General features: G+C 43.2%; 1 protein-coding gene across 3 annotated transcripts; it reads left to right on the top strand.

The window, feature by feature from the left end:
- The first annotated feature begins 410 nt into the window (after positions 1–410).
- glcci1a (glucocorticoid induced 1a) lies at positions 411–21,378 on the top strand. 3 transcript variants are annotated; one of them, XR_013767453.1, is made up of 9 exons: positions 411–1,119; positions 8,000–8,151; positions 11,450–11,539; positions 15,864–16,016; positions 16,452–16,604; positions 16,723–16,933; positions 18,416–18,536; positions 18,635–19,571; positions 19,700–21,378. XR_013767453.1 is itself a non-coding variant. In XM_079176386.1 (8 exons), exons 1-8 carry the CDS (start codon positions 762–764, stop codon positions 18,942–18,944), a joined length of 1,545 nt encoding a protein of 514 aa, XP_079032512.1. In that variant the 5' UTR covers positions 411–761; the 3' UTR covers positions 18,945–21,378. The 3 variants fall into 3 exon arrangements, 2 of the variants coding, with proteins under 2 accessions (XP_079032512.1, XP_079032511.1); XM_079176386.1 differs by having other exon boundaries at positions 16,455–16,604; positions 18,635–21,378; XM_079176385.1 differs by having other exon boundaries at positions 18,635–21,378.
- Positions 21,379–22,763: the final 1,385 nt, after the last annotated feature.

The raw sequence follows: 22,763 nt of genomic DNA, 5'->3' as shown, positions 1-22,763 counted from the left end.
GTCATGATCTGGGACAGGTTAGCCTGGAGTTGGCTTAGTTGGCTTAATGCAAGACTTTACTTAGGACTTTTGTTCTTCACTTGGGATTTACCTGTCTTGACTTGGTACTTGTTATCCTTGACTGAGGACTTGTTGATCTTGACCTGGGACCTGTTGGCTTTGGCTGGGGACTTTTTGGTCTTGACTTGGGCTTACTTTAATTTGTATAACTTTTTTCTTTATTTTGAAAGAAGGAGCAGAAAATGTATAGAAATTGTGTTTATGTTCTGCTGTAATGAAAAAAGGCCATTCACAACCGATTGACATATCTAGGAAGTAGTCCAGCACCAATCAGAGAGTCGTAATGAGTTGGGCGCACCCATGGTCCAACCTCTGGGTTTAGTTGTGTCAACTGACTGCTGCCGTTTAACTTGTGTTAGGAGTCCTGAGTTGCGAAATTGACCACATTGACAAAGTAACGCGGTAAAAACAATGTTTCGGCATAATGTTTGTTACCAGGACAGGTTTGCGTTTGTTCTCAAACACGGAGAAATAAGTATTAACTTTGTAACGTTAGTTCTCGTCGCTAACATTGCAGACATGTAAAGTGGAGACTGTTTTGAACTGGACAACATGAATTAACTTCAGAAACTTAAGTAACTGGCGAAGTTAGTCAAACAGATAGTTTATAGGTCGTGTGCTGGAGAACATCACCGTGAAGTTAGTTTCTGAGTTGTTTAATTAACAAGACATTTACAAGTGTATCCACTGAACGGCTTGTCATGTCAGCATCCCCAGCAGCAGCCAGCTCATCCCAGCAGCGGGTTAAACGCAGCGGCTCCCCAACAACCTCCAGCTCTTCCTGTAGCAATAACTCCTCCGCGGTCCGGTTGCAGCCGCCTATCCGCGCCACGGTGCCGTACCAGCTTTTCCGTGGAAGTCAGCACAGCCCAACCCGCTCCGCTTCCTGCTCCTCGTCAGTAGCCGGGAGCAACACAGGACCGACGACGTCCCGTTGCTCCAGTCCCGCCAACCCGGGTGGAAGCGGCTCGGACGGCAGGCTGGTCCCCAGGCAGAGCCTTTCACCACCGGACAGCAGAAGCTCTCCAGAACGCTCTCCCCACTCGCCTGTTTCCAAAGGTACGTCCGCCCTTCGAAGTACATCTAAGTGTATCTTGTATTGCAACCGTCATCGTCCAGATAGCTCGGTGCTAACTTCTCCGTCACGCCAAACTAGCTTGAAAAATAGGACATTTGGAGATTTCGGCGATTAATCAACACAATCCTTGAGTTTAACAACGAGAACCAAGAGTGGTTTCAAACAAACACACGCCACTCTTATGTTCGGCCTATGCATAGTTCACTATCGAACATCACATTTAAATAAAATGTCATCTTTAACTATTTCCCCCACCATTCGCCATTAGGCGCCACGTTGTGTTTTGGTGAGAGAAGTTAGTGGAAGTGATAGGCGAAGCAGCTCAACAATATGTCATTTTTATTCAAATGAGAGCACTTTGTAAATGAAATATGCACCGAATTGTAAAGCGGACAGTCATTATTCACACAGAGGCTATGCCATGTGTTTTACTCGTATAACCTTCCTAATAAGCCCGACCACCTATAAATGTCATGTTTTCCTTAGCAAGTTAGGAGAGCGGCTCTCTGTTACTACGACGTTACTCTCCTCACCGGGGCGAGCTGTTCGGCTAGTTGGCTAGCTTTCTAAATGGCTCATAATACATCCGGGATGTGATCATAGACACTGAAACGTTACACATCGAGAAGGTGCACAATACTCTCGGAAAACATTACCTATATTTCCACAATCGCTCCCGCAATCATGTTCCAATATATATCATAATATCGTTAATATTTTTAGCACATTACAGATGTGAGGCTGTTTTTGGTACAAGTTATTATTCCAGTGTGTTCTAATTGCGATTATAAGGTTATAAATGAACGTTGTAGTTCTTGCATTACACTGTCATTACCCTGCCACGATGAGGTAAACACGTCAGGATGTGGATGCCTGTGTGGGTGATGATGCAGCTACTCTGTCGAAGATAAACAGCTCACTGGTCTACATTATACGGATGATTGGCCAGGTTTACAGAATCTAATATGAGCTCCGACAGCTTCTCACTAAGCCTTTACATTTAGGTTGTTTACCATCATTGAAACGGAAAAGAAATGTCGTCAGCTGGTAGCTCTATGGCAACATTGGGGCCTAGCAGTCTGTGAGACATAAACACAGGCCAGCCTCTGCTACTACATGCATGCATGTACAAATACTATTTGGCAAACATGAACCAACGAGAATATATTGCTCTCTACAAAAAGGAAAGCAATGTTGTTGCATATGCACCCAATTATCTGGTGTTTTTGCAATCCAGCCAACATAAAGCATTCATCATCATGGCTACTACAGCGTAACTACACACATTTGTGACGAGCTGTTAGCGCTAATGTGTTACCTTTGTTCTGGATGGAGATGCTACATGGTGTTATTCTATGCGCTTCACTTTGCATCTTTGCACTCTTAAGTCATGGCCGGTAGCAGTGGCGTGTTTAGGGCAATGTGATCGCAGGTGGCCAAGGTGGGGCATGGATGTACGCCAGGCTGCCACTGAGCATGGTGTTTTGGACACCTGTCAACAACCAGCAAACACACACAGGGAGTGTGTATGGAAGGCTGCTAGTGCCATCACTGTCCGACATATTACACAGATGGATGAGTTCACATCATTTCCTCATTTCATTGTTCCGTTCATGCTACTGGACATTTTAGTCTATTGCGATATCCTTGTGGTCATTAGTCACTTAACAGGTCGATACAAAATGTATAGTTGCAATAAACAACATATTCATACAGTGTCTCCCACAGGATTTGGTGAGACTGTGGTGGGTGGACCTGGGGCCCTCTAGAGGGGTCCGGGGGCGTTGTCCCTCAGAAGAAGATTTGCATCAGCAACATTAAAAAGCTAGAGCTATGACAGAACTTTGTGCTCTTGTCAACATTTTTAAACATTGCTTGTATAGATATGACTGGTTATGACCACAAAGCATGGTCAACGAGAGGGACCCCGCGAATCCCCCAGACAGACTGCGTGGACCACACCCGCTGAGAAGTGTACAAATATTTTCGGTTCCTTATAAAACTATGGTGGAACAAATTAGGCTGTGGCGGGCCGGCACAGCACCAGCTGACGGATGAAGTAAGTGGATATCTTTCTCAGGAGTTGGAGGAGAGTGGGAATATGGGCTTTTTATTAGCTCGACAAACACAACAAAACTCTTGCTAGTGTTATTTTGTGGCTGCTGCATGTGTAAAACAGGCACATGTTTGCTGATTTGTCAACTTTGAGCCGATTATATGTCAGATGTTGTGTTTACAGATTTATTAGCTGCCCTCAAGTGGCCAAAACAAAGAGTTAGCCTTCGATGAACAAACACTGCCACCCAAGTGAAAGTCCACTAACAGACATTTTTAGAGTACAACACTACACTCCTTCAGCTAGAGAAGAAGCAATCAGTGAAGGTTCCTGCTGTGGTCTTTGTTGGAAACATAACGTGCATTCACTTGGCTCTCTCACTTGGAGAGAGAGAGAGAGAGAGAGAGAGAGAGAGAGAGAGAGAGAGAGAGAGAGAGAGAGAGAGAGAGAGCTGGCTGATTTGTTTTTAACCATAGCCACTTCAGACTAGCATTATTTTCCTCTGGGACTTCATTACAGTATATAGACTACCTACATATTTTAAAGACAAACATTTCTTTGATCATGTATATTCTGCTTGGCTATTAACAGTTCCACAGATTGTATTTAGACTCAGTTTAGAGATAACTGATAACTGATTGTTACAAATTTCTTTAAAGCAAAAATTGCACAAAAAAGAATAGGTTTCAGCTTCTCAATCAGTAATATTTACAGGATTTCCTGAGTGTATTCTGCCTATTTTTTGAACTGTAGGTCAGACGAAACAAATCATGTCAAGACGTCTCCTTCGCCCCATGGAACCTCTGATGGACATTTTTCACAATGTTTTTCACATTTTATAGACTAAATGACTAATCTACAAAATGATCAGCAGAATATTCATTAGCCCTATTTCAAACATTATGTTTCTAAATGTACAACATTTGAACTGGATGTGAAAGAGTCGTGTTCATTGAATCTGCGAGTAAATCTGTGATGGCTGGAATTTATTTTGACGTGTCATTTTAAAATGCTGGTATGACCAGACTTTATCTTGGCTAATGATAAAGTGTTTCACTGTCATGATACTGTAATACAGAAGCTATAACCTTCACAGTATTATTATCTGTGAGGAGGTGCATCAACTCAACCCGCCTTACTTTAAACTTCCCACTGCCATTCATTGTGTAGATGTGAGAAAACCAGAGAGGGACAGCGTAATACTGTGTGACATACAGTGACACAGTGAACCGGTCCTTTAAATAGAGCCCTCTGAATAATGTATGAGCCCCTGGTGGGGTTGTGCCTCTGCGGTTTGAGATGGTCGGATGACTCAAAGTCATGCTGGATGTCCTTGTTATCCCACAAATGTATTCAGCATCAACCAAATGTGGGAATGAACTCCCAGAGTCCAGACGGGCTCCGATCAGCTGTAGCTAACGCATTAATCACACAAGGCCTTTGGCTCCACTGATTCTCCAGAAATATGGAAATGTTCTGTAATCGGCACAGAATGATGCACTCTGTTCTAATGTTGGTCATGGGCTTGTGTCTCTGTCAACCAACTACACAGGAAGTCCAAACGTGTTACTGAAACCTCAAAGGTCTTTTGAAATGTCACTGAAAGTTGCTAAGAGTACAATGTGACTCTAGAAAGACGTATGGCTGCGTTGGGAAGCCGTGTTGGTTGTAATGCAGCTGGGAGCCTTTTACATCTCTGCAGCTCAGCGGGCTGCAACCCAAGGTCCCATTCACCATGCATGTAGATCAGTGGAGCGACTCACGGATCAGATCAGGGAGCAAATATAGCTTTGAGAGATCCCTGATCACGTTTTGTTGCTGCCGATACTAATTGCTGATCATTAATGATCCATATTGTTGTCTGATTATTTCTTTTTTTTTGCCACCGTCCCAAAATTCATTTCAACCGCTCTGAAGTCAGTGTGAACCATCAAACATTCTAAATGTTATCCGTATACTTTTTTAGTCATCCATAGTATTATTTTATTAAGTAAATCAAATATTGTATTTTTATTGATTAAATCAAATCTTGTCATATTATAATCTGATTAGAGCTAGTGTAAACAGCTCATAATTCATCTCTAATATCTATTTATGTTGCTGTGAAAACATCTCCTTCAAACGACTGGGTTTATTCAAGTTTCTCACCAACACTACATTTTTCAATATTACAATTAAACACATCATAACGTTACCATTTACCTTTTACCCAATACTGATTGTCACTGAACAGAGCCTGAAGGCATCACAATGTAACCGAACGGAACCTTCGTTTGTTAGCCGTTAGTAATGCTGCCATCGCCAATTTAAACACAAATTCATTGTTCTCATTTTACAATCTAACCAGTGACAACGCATACATGGTTGGAGGGACTATGGCTGTTGGCAGTTGTTATAGCTAATGTGAGCTAACATCATCAATCGTCACTTATATATTCTCATATATCATGCAGCCCTATCACTTGTAATTACAATAACTGATATAACATGTGACATACAGCTAACCCGTGTCCATTACACCAATATCCTAAAAACATCAGCCAAAGCAGGATGGAAACTGTAGTGCCAACAATTCTTATCATGTTTATTTATTTAGAAATAAGAAAATACCATGAATAAGAGGTTTTTTGTTTTTACACTAGCAGTACCTGTTTGCAGTACTAAGGCTCAGAATATCCTTTCAACATAGGTAGTTGTTATGTCCCTGGAACACTGACCTCCATTCAGATACTGATATTTAGCATCTACTAAAAACAACACTCCAGAGCCGTTTTTCTTCAGTGGTGTGATGGCAGCTGCACACTGTGGTCGTGTAAGCACACATCAAATGACAGGAAGTAGTAGGCCGGTTGCACTTTGAGCTACTTATCTGAACCAACGTGGTTCACAATGGTTCAAATAAATGTGATTTGCAGCAGGATTAGTCATCAGATCAGTCCATTGTGGTGTGTACTGCTGACAAGCTGTTGTTGCTGGTTTAGTTGGGCAGATTGTGGAAAACAGTGGCTGGCTAACCCAAATGTCCATATAGTTCACACAGTGCAGCCTCACTGATAATGTCTGACAAATACCTTCAGTAGTTTTAAAGCTGGTGTTTATAAAAAACACATTTTCATTAAAAAGTCATTCTTGTTTATAGCAACTTGGTCGTTATGCTAACGCTTATAACAACAATTTGCTAACCAAGGTAGTCGCTGAGATTTGCGAACACGGTGATGATAACTATAATTTACATTTTGAATGAACAGAGCCTGAATGCATCATGATGTAAATGAATGGGACCCTCCGTATGTCAGCTGTTAGCTCTGTTGCTGCCAACGTTGCTAGCTCTTTCTGCACTGACTTGCTGTTCACACTGTAGCATTATCAGGGATGTCCTGACAGCATATTGTTATTAAATATCGGCCGATAACAATTGGCAGTAAAACTTTGTATCACACTATGATGGTTAAACTGTGTAATTACTCTGTGGGTCCCCTGCTGAACCGTTGGGGGTGTGGGGTGCGTACGGATCACGGATCCACTACGGTCCTTCACACCACTGGCTGACATTCATCGCAGCAGTGATTCGGTTTCAGTTGGCATCAGAGGGCAGTTTGAGCAAACACCACCAGGTGGAGGTTCTGGAGATTCTGGAGGCTCGTCCCGCTCGAGCGGCCTCTCTGGAAATGGTTTTACTGCCTCTTTGGAGAAAATTAAATTCTGTTATTTTAAATGTATCATTTATTTATGTTATAATGTAAAAATATCAATTCAGATAATTGTAAAAATGCTGAATATCGCAGCCGATTAGTGACCTGGCAGATAATTGGTTGATTCCTGCTGTGGAGGCCTGGGAGCTCTGTGCTAGGTCGCTATAGGCCGACTAGATTAAGTACTGGTCTAGAAAAGTCCTTCTGAAGAGGCGCTACCTTTGTTGAGCTACTTAACATATTTGGAAGATCATGGCCAAGTCTAATTTAGTCCCCTTTGAGTACCCGTAAGCCTGTGGATTTATAGCAAGTGTCCTACCAGAAGCAAAGACACCAGGTTACTACAGAGGAGGCACCATGTGTGAGCATGCATCCTTCTTTTGCTCTCAGAACGTGACGATGTGGCATTTATAAAATGGGTTTCTCAGGACGATGACGACTGCACTCCTCTTTATTTTGATGGAAGAGTTTGGCAATTGTTGGAGCTTTATGACCCAGTGAAATAACAAAAATCTAGTTGACTTTTTTATAATAACGTACTCTTATATTGTTTGTTTTATCATATTCAATTGTACATTTTAATATTTGTATTTGTATGTCTCATACTATTGCACTGTTTATTGTCATGCACCAAGCCACATTTCTTGTCTGTGCAAACATACTTGGCAACAAACCGTTTGTGATTCCTCCTCTGTCAAACGGATTTGAATGTTTGATGATCAAAGCCGGCTTAGGGTGACTTGCGAGCCACACCAGTCACATAACGCGGCACTTCACCGTGGATCATAGTCGCCGACAGAGCGAAATAGAAAGAGACAGGATGAGATGTGTTATTTTGGTTTTTATTTTCTCAACAATGTGGCTGAGGTCTATTTCATTCAAAGGAAGCTCAACCTGACTCTGTGGTGCTGGGCAGCTGCTGTACAGGGGCTTTATTTATTGGTACAGGGAGCTTTTTACCAGTTTAAAGCGTACCCCAAAGCCAAAAGAAGCAAAAAGCTGTGTAGAGCCTCGGCTGTAGGTGCTGATTCTCTGTCACTACTCGTGTTCCTATTTCATAGAGCTAATGTTGCTCTGTCTCTTATCTTGTCTCTTGTCTTTTGGTCTGTGCAGTCGAAAGGACAAAATCCCAGCAGGTGCGGAGCTCGGGGACCATTTGGCGAACTTCCTCCCTGGGCACTATTACTGGACCCTACCTCACTGGGCAGTGGCCTCGTGACCCCCATGTGCACTACCCGTCGTGTATGAAAGATAAATCCACACAGGTGAGACACCCCACACCCGTCTTCCCTACGTGTGCTAGATTCTGTCCCCTACAGAGATGAAGAGAAAAGAGAAGGCAGAGGTATTTATTTATTACAGTTCTGAGTTGGGCAGTTGATGCAGTATTTACACTCCCAATACAATAATAATACCAGCTTATTAATCATTAAGAGTTGATGGTATGAACGGCCTGTGATGTTGCAAAAGCTGGCTGTCCGGGTTCTGATACTTTTCAGTCCTGGTTTCTTGTACTGATGACATTTCATATATCGTCTGCACAGAGACTTCAAATCAACTCATCGATAATCTGACAAACTTGTATGAGCGTGAGCTGAACTTTAACACATGCTCTTTGGTGGAATATGCGTTTGCAGACGCTGAGACAGATTCAGAAAAGATGATGAATCTAATTTTATTTATTTGTTTGGTAATTAGAGCCATGTAGTGTCCTTCCATGAGTTCTGCTGATGCAGCCGGCGAGCAGTTTGTGACCTGCTTTAATCTTCTTGTTTTATTTGAAATTGATTTGAACAGGAACATGCAAACAACACACATGACTTCTGAGGGACCTAACCCTAAATTGCTCCCGAAGGCTGTGCCATCAGTGTGTGAATGGGTGGAAAACATGTAGCGTTAAAGCGCTTTGAGTGGTCGGAAGACTAGAAATCCAGTTCACTACCTTACTGAAGACTGGAGAGCTGCACCCCATGGGGGTGATCTTCATCATCCTCTTCAGTTTTCAGTGAGGACTGCATTTGTCACCACCACTACCAGTCTTTATAGGTGTGTCTACCACACATGTCTACCAGCACTGGACTCTGCAGGATTTAGAATGTTTTTTGAGGACAGTAAAGATATCCGTTTATCCATCCTTGATCTTAATCTGTGCCCACACCTTCCTGCCCCGTGATCTTCTCACGCTGGTCTACGCAGCGTGTGAAAAGTCTCCACGCACGCTGGTCTATACTTCCTGTTTCTCCCAGGCTGTGTGACATTTACCACCTACACATCTGTGGAGCTTCAAACGCCGGATGAAGCTTCCAGTTTATTATTAACTATTGAAGTGATACAAAGGCATGATGGTGAGAGTCTGCATGTGTGGTGCTGCTGTCTGACAGATGTTTGTATTGCATGGATGTCTTCCCCTACTACGGTTTGTTAGACTTGTATGTGACACGGTAGCGCGAGCCTCCGCAGAACAACAAAGATGTTTATACCAGACTGTATATAAGAAGTGGACGTAGTCATGGTGACGTCTCTCATTGGTTTGTGGACTGATGTTTTAAAGCCTTGAGTTCAGTGATTTGGCCGTCGCCGTCTTTGCTTTTTTGCAACCAATGAACAGAAGTTACCATATTTGGAATGTGGAGGAGTAACAGAGACGCCGTATACGGCTCCGGTAGCTGCATCGACCTGTCAATCACAGTAATCCCGCCCTAAAGCATACTCCGCTTTAACGTCTTTGTACCCTAAAAGGCACAATCGTTTACTAAATGAACACCATGCTGTATTGGAGAAACTACCAAGTGCACGCCATAATTACATCTTTTTCTAAGCTAACTAAGCTTTCATACTTTCATAGTCCATCCGTCATCAACCTGACTCAACGTAACAAATCTCATAAAAGAGGCAATAACAGATTAGTACATCACTATGCTTTTATGTGTCATAATTACAGAGAAGGATTAGGCCCATCTCCTTTCATCCTCAGACCACAAAAACACTCATGTCTAAGTAATCTTGCACACAAATGATCAAGTCAGCCAGCCTGATAGCTAGCTTGATCACTAATACTCTCATAATGTACACTATTATCTGGTGATATATATGATATACAGTCCATAAGCCTTTACCTCTGACATGATACATTTGAGTGAATGTAGTATTCATTTTGTACATTGCTTATTTATTACACTAGGAAGCTCTAATGCTACAAAATACTGGATATTGGCACTGATCACCTGATAAGTTTCCTTTTATTTCAATTACATTTGACTCTTCATGATTCAGATTCAGATAAAAAGCAACATTGTAGAGCTAAGGTCAGACTGTTTTAGTCAGAAATGTAAAAAAAACTAAATCACTGTTTGCAGCCTCTGAATTGAGATTATTTGAATATGTTCTTAGTACGGCTGTCAACGGTTAACTGTTAATTGGTCAGCCACCAAGAATATTTATGCCGGCGTTGTATCCGGACCTGGACCTACAGCTGATAGGCAATTGGGAATTTTGTAATTTTGACAGAGTGCTTCTATTTTAACAGGCGCTCCAGGAAACACACCAACCAATTGCATGCGTTGTAAATCATACCACGCGATGCTACTCAAATGTGTGTATTCTGATAAGCATCACGGCTTGAGTGAGATACACACACGGGAGAGAGATCAGTCGGAGAAGTTATCTCACATTCTCATAAAAGAGGAATGTGGACAGCGAGACCAGAGCCTTTAACTAAGAATGGACAGACTCATGTTCATTCCTCCTACGGCAGTAAACCAGTGTGCCACCGTGACAATCATCAAACACGAGCATGAATCATGCTACGTTCTTCTGATACTCTTTTACATTTCAGAGGCACATACATTTTATAGTAATACATTTATTTCAGTTATAATTACTAGTAACTTTTAAGGTTCAGAATTTGTTTAGAAAAAGTGTACCAAAAGAAATATATGCTAAAAGAAGAAGAAAAGGCAACGTTGTTACATTATAACATTATAACTGAATGTGTGCATACGGAACATTTAAGTCCAAAAATAACATGAAATATAGTGCAGAATCGGCCTCATCTCTCTTTACCCAAGACAGACAAGAAGCAGACAGAGTGAGGGGACATGCTGTAGTAACTGACACACTGCTGAGAACAGACAAACAGCCCTTTGAGTGGACACCTTAAGATGAGCAGGACAGCAGTCAAGTGTCCTCTTAGTGTTGGACGGGGAGGTTGTATTGAATGTGTGAGTGTATGCTTGGATGAGACGGAGTTCACTTTAGTAACTCACACTCTCACACTGTGTGCAGAGCCCAGCTCAGCTTTCACTTGTGTGTGTGTACATTTGAGTGTCTATGAATTTGTCACACTGATAATCCATTGCTGGAATACTCAAAGGTTTTCATCTCAATGACAGACTTCAGTGGGTACAATTTAATCACATCTTAAAGGCTTGACGGCACAAAACTCCCCCAAAAATAACCTCTAAATTGTAATAAATGGGAAAAGAGTCTGTGAGAACGCCGTTGAACTGACTCGGATCCGGGTTTGCTGTTGGTAGTAATGAGTAGCTGTGATGTTCTTTTCAGACTCCTGGATGTTGGAGTGAGGAGACGAGAGAGAAGAGGAGTACCCACCAGCGCTCTGCGTCCTGGGGCAGCGCCGACCAGCTCAAAGAGGCACGGCACTAACACGGACACACAGACAAACACACTGACGTTTACCGCGTCACAACAATGACTTCATTCGACAGTTTTATACATCAAACTATTTTGTGAGTTGTTGGGGAGAAGGGCTGCACCCAACGATTACTTTTTTATCCATGTACCTAAAGATTATTGTTTAATTACCTGATTAATATAATTAATTTACCCAAAACGTGTCTTAAATATTTCAGTATTTAATTCAAATGTAACAAGGCAATAGATCAGAAAACACTGGACCTCAAGTTCACAGGATTGCTGTGACTCATAGATGAATTTAACCACCGTACATCATAGCAACCCTTTCCCTCAAATGGACGATCAGCATTTCTTCTAAAGAACTTCACTTTAAACTTGAACTGGTTATGACATGGATTGATTTCATCACTGGAGTAAATAAGCAGTTAAGATAATCAAATGTATTTTTGCGTCAGTGTGGGGAAGGGGAAATGATTGATGGATTATAACAGCAGTCAGACTGTAACTACAGTTGGTAAGATTAGTTAGTATCTCCGTTAAAGTAAAGAGGAAATATAAAGCGCCGCGTTCATCGCGTTTGGTGTGAACACGGCGTTATTGAGTGGCGTAATAATCGCGCGACACAACGAATCGATAATGAAATTTGTTGCCAACTCTTTTAATAATCGCTTTTTTTCGATTTTATCGATTCGTTGTTGCAGCCCTCGTCCATTTAGAGTCAAATAGACCATAAAGCAGGGTATGCTTTAGGGCGGGGCTTACTGTGATTGACAGGTCGCTGCAGCTACCAGAGCTGTATACGACGTCTCTACGTCAATCCTCCGCATTCCAAATTTGGTAACTTCCATTTATCTGTGGCAAAGAAAACAACATGGCGACTTCGTTAATACAAGATGGTGACAGAAAAATCGCTGAACCTGAGGCAATCCACAAACCAATGGGTGAGGTCACCATGACTACCTCCACTTCTTATATACAGTCTATGGTTACAGGCTGTGCTGCTATCCTGCAGCCTGCAAAAAAAGGTTGTTCCTCCAGGATGGATGGCCTAATTCTTCTGTTTTCTTAAAAGTAGAGGTTGAACTGAGAGGCGGGCCTCCTCAGGGAGACGCAGGAGCTGAAGGAAGGGAGGGAGAGAGGTGAGGCAGAGATACTGTTTGAGGTGAAAGGGACAGGTGCATGCTGGTCTTTTTAAAATGTTATCGTAGTTTGGCTCGCTCAGCAACACTGTCAGCAGCTGGAGCAAAAATCCCCACTCCTTCTCGTACTCTTAACTCAGTCAAATCGGGAATAAAATGTTCGTAAAATCCGCTTAGAAATCATTGAAAAAAAGACTTTAGATGGTGCCAATTTCACAAAGTATAAACAAAAAAAACTCTGAAAAGATTATTCTTCCTGTTTTCGTCCCCCATGGGAAACTGTTGAAACTCGATTTTTTTTCTGAGGGGTGCCCAGAGTGTCTGAGTTTGAGAACCCTTGATTTCAAATATTATTTTCTCACACAGTTTTTGCCTTTATTCTCATTGGAAGTCTCCTTACTCAGTTAAACTTTCACCGGGGCTCTGCATGTGGAAGTCTTAGAGTATGTTTTTTTTATCAACGATCTCATCTCTTGGTGACATTGTTGATTATGACATGGTGAATTCTTTAAGAACGATCAGATCTCCCAGTTTTCTATGTGGCAGAGGTGATGAAACAGTACAGAATGACTTTCTTCAGTCTGTATAATCTCCTGTTTGGTCTACGTGTCTTTACGGTGCTGACGGTTTACAGCAGCGACAGACAGCCCCTCTCAGCTCCACCCTGCTGATACTCGGCAGCAGCAGGGAGGTGGCAGATAACGCTATCTCACCCTTAACTGCCCACTTCCCCTCTTTGCAATGGCCAAGACACGCTGCAATTTATGGTCAGCCCAAGTCCCAGCTGGCTCTTCTGCAGCAGAGGGAACAATGAGGGCCAGCCGGACGACAGCTCAGCCCTCGCTAATGTGTGCACAGGCACATTACTGAGTTACAGGGGCTGCAGAGGAGCGGCACTGACACAGATTCCACAGATGTCAATAGATGAGCTACAAGGAGGAGGAGAGGGGACGGACCTGAGCAGTGCAGATGCTTCAAAGAACTACAGAATATTAGCAGGGATATTAGTATGCATAATCTGTCTCATCATGACAGTATGTCAGGTGTGTCAAAGAAAACTCAGTCTTGTTCTGTCGTAGTTGTGTCAAAACAATAATGATGCCCAGTGGCTCCTAATGTATGCTAATGTTTTTGAAACACTAATGCCACTCCTGTCTTAGCTTTAACCAGGAAGTGAGATGCGAGGCTATTTTTATTTGGTCTCATTCTCACTTAAAGGTGCTAAATTTGATACTCGGAGCATTTCTATAGCGTCATACAACTTGCGGTGTAGTGCCCTCCGGTCCCCGACAACATTATCTCTGTCAGCACTGTTAGCTCTGTTAGCCACTAGCCTCCAGCTCAACCATCACCATCTTGAGAGCCTTGTGGAGACAACGGATATCTCTCTGAATTTCTAAATCAGCACCTTTTGGCATATCTGAAGGTTTATATTTAAAGCACGTTACTGTTTTTGGTACGGATGCACAAATACGTGGATAAAGGTCAGGAAGGTTAAAGCACTTTACTTTATACACCTTTTTACGTCATTGTTTTCTCTGTAGTTTCATCCTTTTTTCTTATAAAGAAACCTGTTGGCAACCACATAATAATCTTCCCAGAGTCCCAAAGGTGTTTTACTTCCTGTCAACAGCTTCACACCATGTGTATTGAGGACAACACTTTTGCAGCCACTACAAATGCGGGAGCAAGGCCGTGGTAGTTTTTGCATTTAGTAGCAGCATACATACTGATGCATCGTCACGTATCCAACCTGAAAACGATGTGTTTAAATTAAAGATAGTGTTGCTGTGTAAAATATTGAGCTGAGACTGTTTAATGTCAGCTCTAACTGTGTGTTATTCACACTCACGCTCCACTGTCTGTTGCAGAAAACCTGAGAAGTGCAGGACTCGAGTGAAGGCCCAGTGGAGGCTAAGAGGAAAACAAGAACTTGCAGGACTGCACTGTGTAACTGGTTCAGTGGCCCACACAAAGGGATCACATAACAGCCATTTCAGACAGAGCCCGCATTGATTGAAGTACTGCGAGTGTTGTGTTTCTACAGTAAAGAGGGCCAGTGTCAGAGCTGTGTGAGGGAACATGTTTAGACATGTCCTGGAGTCGGCTTACTGGTGCACAGTGGAAGGCTGGGAATTCCTTCATGTCTCTGACAGACACACACAGCAGGCTAATTCAGATAAACACTGTAACCAGGTTTAGTAGAGGCTAAGGACTGCGAGTGTTGCTTGAGAAAGTGAACATTAACCAACGGGACGGCTGACTAGTTAGCAGGCTAGCTTGACCATCTCCAGAGCTAGCTAGTGAGCGGGCTAGAGTGCGGAGCTCCCGCCTGCTCTCCTCCCGGCAAAGTAGTCTCGCTTTGAGTGAGGCAGAGAGACTGTTGGATCCAGCCCACTGTTGGGCTCATTTTCTGTAACCGGTGAAGCATGAAAGCATGGTGGTGGAATTAGCAAAGTAGCTAGCTAACCAGCCAGCCACTAAGTTAGTAACATTTAAGAACGTAATGCTTTATCCGCACACTGTTATCACAGTGTAGGAAAGCACATGGCTATTGTCAAGAAAGTGACCACTTTGATTGGATCATTTTCTGTAACCAGTGTCTACAGTAAATAAGTCCAACAGCAGGCCTCTTTGATAGTTTAGCTAATTAGCGACATTTACCTCCATCTCTTTAATAACTTAGCCCGCTGTGGAGCATCAACCGCTGTGGCTGAGGAGGTTAGCAGAAGGCTATGCTATTAGTTTGTCCCATTAATTACTTAGACTGTGGCTGCTCGCCAGAGTCTGTTTTGTACCGCCACAATTTTATAATGAACCGAAAATAACAGTGTGCTGGCTAGCCCTCTCTGTGCGTATTTACTCTGTAGCGGTGCGCAGCGACCGGCTCTAGCTCAGCTCTTCGTCTGCGTGATGAAAAGCACCAGTTTTCCACAAAAATATGAAAAGGTCTCAGAGGTCCCAAGCCTTATTGATTCGCTGCATTAAAAGAGCCGGTTGGCAAATTATCTTTATACCTGGAGCAGCAGCTCCTACCACAGTTGCTGAGACATTTTATTATAGAGCTATGTATGGACTTTATTATAGTAAAATAATAATTTATTTATAATAATAAAATTATAGTAATAATGTTAAATGTTTCTGTCTCTGTCTTCCCCTGCTTTCCTGTTTGATTCCAGCAGATCGCAAAGCTCCGGCAGCAGCTCCAGCGTAGTAAACAAGGAGGACGCCACAGTAAAGACAAGGACCGACTGTCCCCCCTGCAGTGCAGCACCTACACCTACAACGCCCTCACCAGCACTACCAACCATACCTCCACGGCCGGCCACGCTCAGGTAGTGTTATTCAAATTCCCGGAGGAGAAGAGTTTGGTCTGTCTGTAGAAAGTAGCATCACTTTTAGGGAGTCTGGTTTGTGTTTGAAATCACAGTTATTGTCAAGTGATAGGGTTCACTGACAGTAACTAATAAAAAAGTAAATTCTAGCCGGTAGCTAGCAGCTAATTGTGCTAACAGTGCAAACAACAGCAACATAGCTAACAGTGTTTACCGGAGGGGGGTGGTGGACATTATCAGCTGTAACCCAATGTATGAACTGTATGAACACAATGCAGAGTTGCAGCCCTGAGCTAGCTAGTAGGGCTGGCTCACATGTACTAACATACACTGAAAGGCTGCCTGCCAGCTATGTGGTTTAATAAATAAGACTAACTCGTTTCAATCCAATGTATCCCTTCATTTATTTAGTTTGTGTGTGTCTGTGTTCTGTAGCAGTTTTCCATGTCGAAGTCGGCCCAGATGCCGCTGTCCAACATCACAGTGCCAAAGCCTTCCATCTCCAGGGTACCCAGCAGCATGGAGGGCATCAACCATGAGCTGGAGAAGGTCTTCATCAAAGATAACGGAGAGAAGGAGGAGCTCAAGGTGGGGCTCTGCTTCATTTTCAGTGCATGCACAACCCAGAGTAACTCTTTACTGGACTCCGCTCTGATTGGTATTCTGTTCCTCCTCCCTGCTGTCTGTCTCCCGTCGGACTCTGCAGTCCCTGGAGGTTCCCGATGGGCGGCGGGCGCCCTTCCCTCCCCAGCAGCGCAGCAGCAGCACCCGCAGCGTGGACACCCAGACCCCCTCGGCCCCCGGCCGGTCCAGCAGCTGCTCTAGCCTGTCGCCCTGCCCCTCGCCCGCCTGCCCGCCTGGGTCACACGACGGCAGTCCTTACTCCACAGAGGATCTGCTGTACGACCGGGACAAAGGTAAAGAGCATTAAAAAGTGCTGTTGAAGCAGTGAAATGAAGGGCGGATCCTAGAAAGGTAAGCAGCGACATAAATCAAGGGCAGACTGAATAGGCATATGTACGTTTGTCTACTGTTCTCCAGGGGTTAATGCCTGAATCAATAATATTGCTTCATTTGAGTCTATGCTGAGGTAGACAGTTTTTATTTGTATAGGTGTTATATACAAAATACATACATGGAAATAGGATTAACTGGATTATAGTCACCAGAACCTCTGGTCTCATCAGAATACCTCTAAATTACGAGGGAAATATCTGTTTTTCTTTGAGTTCAAAAAGTAAACAAAAAATAATATAAATCATTATATCAAATTGCAATATTTACAAACTGCAATACATATGAAATCAGCAGCCAAGGACAGAGAGGGTATCGAACCAGAAGATAAGCAGCCCTACTGTTTTATATCCGGCAGTGATTTCCACTGCCTAAAGACCCAAACGCACTGGAAGTACATCTGTTGTTTTAAATGTCCGTTTCTACTCGGACCTTTCTTTTCAATTTCGGAGCGTCAACTGAGAACCAGGCGACCAAAGCTGTTTTCTTTTCTGCGACCGCAAAAAACCTGTTGGATAGAGTTAAAGGGAATAAAAAGCTATGGAACCTTCCTCAGAAGACGATATTTGATCAAAGAAATAAATAAATAATAATTATAGTAATTATACTGTAGCAGTCACTGGTTTAAATGACAAACGTCATACCATCATACACTCAAAATAGAACTGAGCTGTGGTCGCTTTGTGTGTCTATACTCAGCCAAAGATTGTTTATGAGGCAGGAGAAGCTTCACTCTGACTCTTTCTGTAGTCCCAACAACTCCAACAGAGGGATACGTCTTCTGTCTAGTTAAACCTCCATCACATCAATAATGTAATGCTATCCACCAGGACCTACATTAATTAGATCAAGTTAAAAGATTTAGGAGTATCTGTAAGAGAATAGACTTTTTTTTTTAAATACTGCTGTTTCTGTGGTTTTGCCATTTTAAATCTGAGACCTGCAGTGAGCCGTAGGAGCATCGTATGAGGCGGGCCTTTAGTTACTTAAATACTTTTACAAGTAGGGGTGGCATTGTTAAATACATTTAAACTTTGAAGAAGGTGTGTTCCTACTTCAGCACTGACGAGGGGCTGAGTTGAGCTACCATGGTACTTTAGACTGCTTAGAAATATGGACTGCCTCTGATGAGGAGCAATGTGTGAAGCCAGAAAGCTCACAGTGACACTGTGGGCCTTTGCTATAAATTAGTAAATTAGCACTATGTAGACAGTAGATTTATGTCATTTGAAGGACTGCCTGTGGAGATTCTTCACAAAGTACATCAGAGGGAAAATAAATCGACTCAGACTCTTTAAATACAAAGCTGTGTTGGAATCATTGTGGGTTGTTACATGTGAGTGAAGTGTGGACTGTGCTTCTACGCTGTGTCTCTGTGCTCACAGACAGTGGAAGCAGCTCCCCACTGCCCAAGTTCGCCTCCTCGCCCAAACCCAACAACAGTTACATGTTCAAGCGGGAGCCGCCAGAGGGCTGTGAGAAGATTAAAGCTTTTGAGGAGATGAGGTATTGACAAACTGCAACACCTCCCTGCTGCCTCAGGAATGTATGACCCCCCCCCCCCCCCACACCCACCTGACTTAACTTCCTGTGTTCCTCCGCAGCTCCAGGCAGTCCACATCAGCGTCGGTCCCCCTCTTCTCCTGCCCTGACAAAAACAAGGTCAACTTCATCCCGACGGGCTCGGCGTTCTGCCCCGTCAAGCTCCCCGGCTCCCTGCACCTCATGCCGGCCTCGGAGCCCGAGAAGGAGGACGACGCAATCGCCGGCTCGGAGCCCCGGGGGGGAGCCGCCTCGCTCCACGGGGCCCCCGCTCAGGTCTCCACTAGCACCAGCACAGACGACGCCCCGGAGGAGCCCGGGTCACCCTCAGAGACTGCAGACCCCCAGACAGACAGCCCGGCTATCAGCTAGACCAGAGCGGAGCTGGCCTCTGCCCTCCGGGATCCACCCACCACGACCACCATCCGTCACCACTGACTGTCCCACCCACCAACACCTCCCCCTCCGTCTCTCTGTGCTGACCCCCTCCTCCCTCCTCCCCCCTCCCCCCCTCTATCTCTGCATGACGTAGCAACAATGTCCCGAATAAACCACCACCGCCCCGAAGACCCACCGCCTTACTGCATCATGTCTGAGCTGTGAAAGGAGCTGATGGTCTGCAGGCATCGGAGGGAAGAAGCAGAGCACGATGGATTGGGGGGGGGGCATGCATTTTAAACTGGTAGTATATTTCTGATTAAATTATGTGTTGTGTTCTGTTTCAACATCCACAGTATGAATAAGCTCTCTAAACATATACTATATACACATATATCTCTATGAAAAGAAAGAAAAATGCTTGTTTAAAAAAACAAAAAAAACGGTGTATTGCTGTGTTTATGTACCCAACAGGAAAAAAAACAGCTGTACTATTCAGGATTATGTTTACACTATCCAGGTCACCCTGTCTAAAACGATGCAATGAGAAAATAATTTGGGCAAAGAAAAGAAAATGGCCTCAGATTGGTTGCACAGTGTCTGCATCCGGCCTCGCTTCAGGTATTTCACAATCAGAGTCTATACTCAGGTAATTTGGAATGTATGTCCATACGAATATCTGCAGCCTGACGAAGCAGATCAGATCAACCGCCATTTCATTCAGTTTTTTCTTCTTCTCTCAATCCCAGACAAATCATTGCTCTCTGGTCCAGAGTCTAGTCTGAGACCCGACTCGTGACAGCTGACAGCAGCAGGTAGAGGCTGAAGGAGTGACTGGTGGTGGGATCCTGTACGGACCACACACACACACTGACTGCTGGTGTGTAGGTGTGTTGACAGAGACTTGGATGACATACAGCAGTTGTCTGATGATTAAGCCTGCGGACTGTGTGATTGGCTCTCCTGAACCTGTTAACCAGAAGTGGACGAGTCCGTCGTACCGTCACACGAAGATCCAATCAAACTGAAGCAGTTGGTTCTTTAGAGGTGCAGATTGGAGGTTTAGTTGTACGAACGTTTATTCTGAGTTCATTCGATGAGTTAAATCTCAGTTTTCTTAGCCAAAGAAGCCGTTTTATTGTGCAACTCAACCCGACTTAATCAAGACTAGAGCCGGAGCGATACTGGTTTCCTGAGGCTGAAATCAGGATACAAGTTTAAAAAGCAGCAACAATACATATTGACCAACTTTTGTTTTTTACCATATTTTTTTATGAGAATCTGTTGAAGTTGGATTTTTAAAGAATTCTGACCAAGATGAGTACTGAGCAGGATGTTTCCCATCTGAAAAACCTCTAATGGTCTATCAGCAAACCCAATGCAATTAAATATCAGCTGATGAAATGTACTATAAAATAGAACAAACAACCAGCTATAACCAGACACCAGATGAATGCTAATGTTGCTCTTCTTCTGTCAAGTAATTGTTTGAGAAACCGGTCAAAAGGTCAATAAATACAGCTTTAGATCAGACACCGCTACTACAAGAATTACAAGTGTGATTAGTAGGAAGGTTTGTGTACAGTTTAAAATGCTTAGTTCTACAGACACAGTAGCACTCTTCAGTCAGTGCCAGTGAAGGATGGACACCCAGTCAGGAAAACCGTAGATGTAGCCGCACTAGCTAAAACCAATAAAGCCATACAAGATAGAATTTGCACAACTCTTAACTCCAATCTGCATATCCAAACTGTTTCGATACTCCAGATCATTTCTATTCCATTAAGATGCATTCCGTGAGATTTTCAGCATCCGAGACATAAATAGACTCGTGTTGATCCGTTCCTAAAATATCTCAGCCTTTTCTGATCGCTGTACGAGGCGAGCTACTGTTCTGAGCGTCTCCGATCAAAGGATCCCACTGGCCTGCCTCCCTCTCGCTGTCTGTCTGTAATCACAGTGTTGTAGGCATCTCGATGCCAGCACCAAGCAGCGAAACCTGAACGTCGCCGTGTCCGAGTGTAAGTGATCCACGACTTTCACGTTTATTTCGTTTATTATCCGTTGTGCTCGTGGAGTCGTCCCGCATTGACGGCCCGTTCATATTTTGTATATATGTGGCTTTAAAGAGGCTCAATGCGATGTTGTGGTATCTCAAGGCGTCTCTGCACCTTACCAAGAGCTATGGCTTTCCCAGTGTCCCACGTATACCTGGCATTGGCAAACTAGATGTGTGCAATAATAGGGTTACAAAAAGCAACGTGTCGTCTCATCTCGCATTCCTTCGGTTTTTGAGGCTTGAAGCCATCAACTGATACAAAGCCAGCACTGAACGCCACCAGAGCACATCACTGGCAGGTCAGAGTGTTCATCGGCTCACCACATGATCCTCCTTGTGTAACCTGCAGTGTCAAAGTTCATGCACAATGGCAATAAATAACAACAAAAAAACGATTGGTTTTGTCTACGTTTTGGTGTGTGTGAAGTGAGAGCCGGGGAGAATCACTACTGATGTTAAAATATCTCCTGTACAAGGTCTGTGTACATGCTGACGACTGCACCGTACAAAGGATTGCTTTCATCATACAGACATCTCTATATGGTGATAGCATCAAATATATAATCCCAGGCATTCAAGTAGACTGTTTTACATTTGTGTTAAAGCCTGGGAAAGGTTTTAGAATACGGCCCACAATGCACAGCGTATTTCTTCACAATTGTTGAACTTTCTTTGCACTAGTGGTTTACTAGTGCAGTACATGATGGTACAAGAGATGGTAAGTTCAGGAATGAGGCCGTACAGGTTTGAATATGTTGTATAAATGAGTCTCTGACCTTCAGCACATAGAGAGGAGTGAACGTGTAATGTTTGGTGTATGTAAGAGCTGCTGAAGTGGAGATTTATCATCAGAGTCTGAGAACAAACTCATTTAGAGAAAACGTCCTTTAAAGAGACGTTTAGTTCAATTACACACATTCTGAAGACACGACGGGTGAATAGGGTCAAATGAACTAGTAGCTATCACTAGATTCACCAGTTCATTACTCGCATTAAGATGATTACTTTTTGTATTACAAGTTTTCTGAAATGTTATGTTTGAATATGTAAATGAGACATTATGTAATGGTAACTTTTGGTGAATTTAAGAGAAATCTACAGACACAAATTGACAAAGTAGTAAAATAAACACCTGAATGAGTATGTTGGATGTTTTCTTACAACTAGTCCGAAGAAAGACAAAATCTCAAATTTGACCAGTGCATAAAGGAACAAGCTTTCTGGCTGTAGAGTCTCGCCTTAACTACCAAGCACCTGTTCTAATAGGAAAGCCTACAGCTGTAACTATATTTAATGAGGTTTATGAAAAGGGAAACTCCGAATAAGGTTGACTATATAGTACAGACATTTTGTGTCTTCTTTATATATTTAAAGATATTAGAATGTGTGCTTGTTAAATGCTGCAGGCTACTGTTGACAGCTCGGTCTGGTTCCTTATGAAAGGTGTTTTAAGTTGAGGATGAGAGTTGATCTGGAATCACAATCATTATTTGGGCTACTTGAGTGGAATGTGCCCTCTAGTGGCCACTGGTGTTAATAACGCCTTACCTGACTGCTGGCGTGCAGCGTGACACGATAACACAATCAAACTGATTCACCTCACAACTTTACTTCAGATTCTAGTGGGCAGGTTAATGTTTCCCATAAATGCTAGATTAGAGTTTTAGGGTAATGTTTAAAATGATGAATATTTCTAGAAGAAGTTTGTTTTTTCAGATACACGAGGCAGAACAAAACACGGCCATGTTGACTCA

This window comes from Pholis gunnellus (assembly GCF_910591455.1).
Source record: "Pholis gunnellus genome assembly, chromosome: 16".
NCBI lineage: Eukaryota > Metazoa > Chordata > Actinopteri > Perciformes > Pholidae > Pholis > Pholis gunnellus.
The sequence above is the reverse complement of the archived record's forward strand: the minus strand, read 5'-3'. Positions and strand labels throughout refer to the sequence as shown.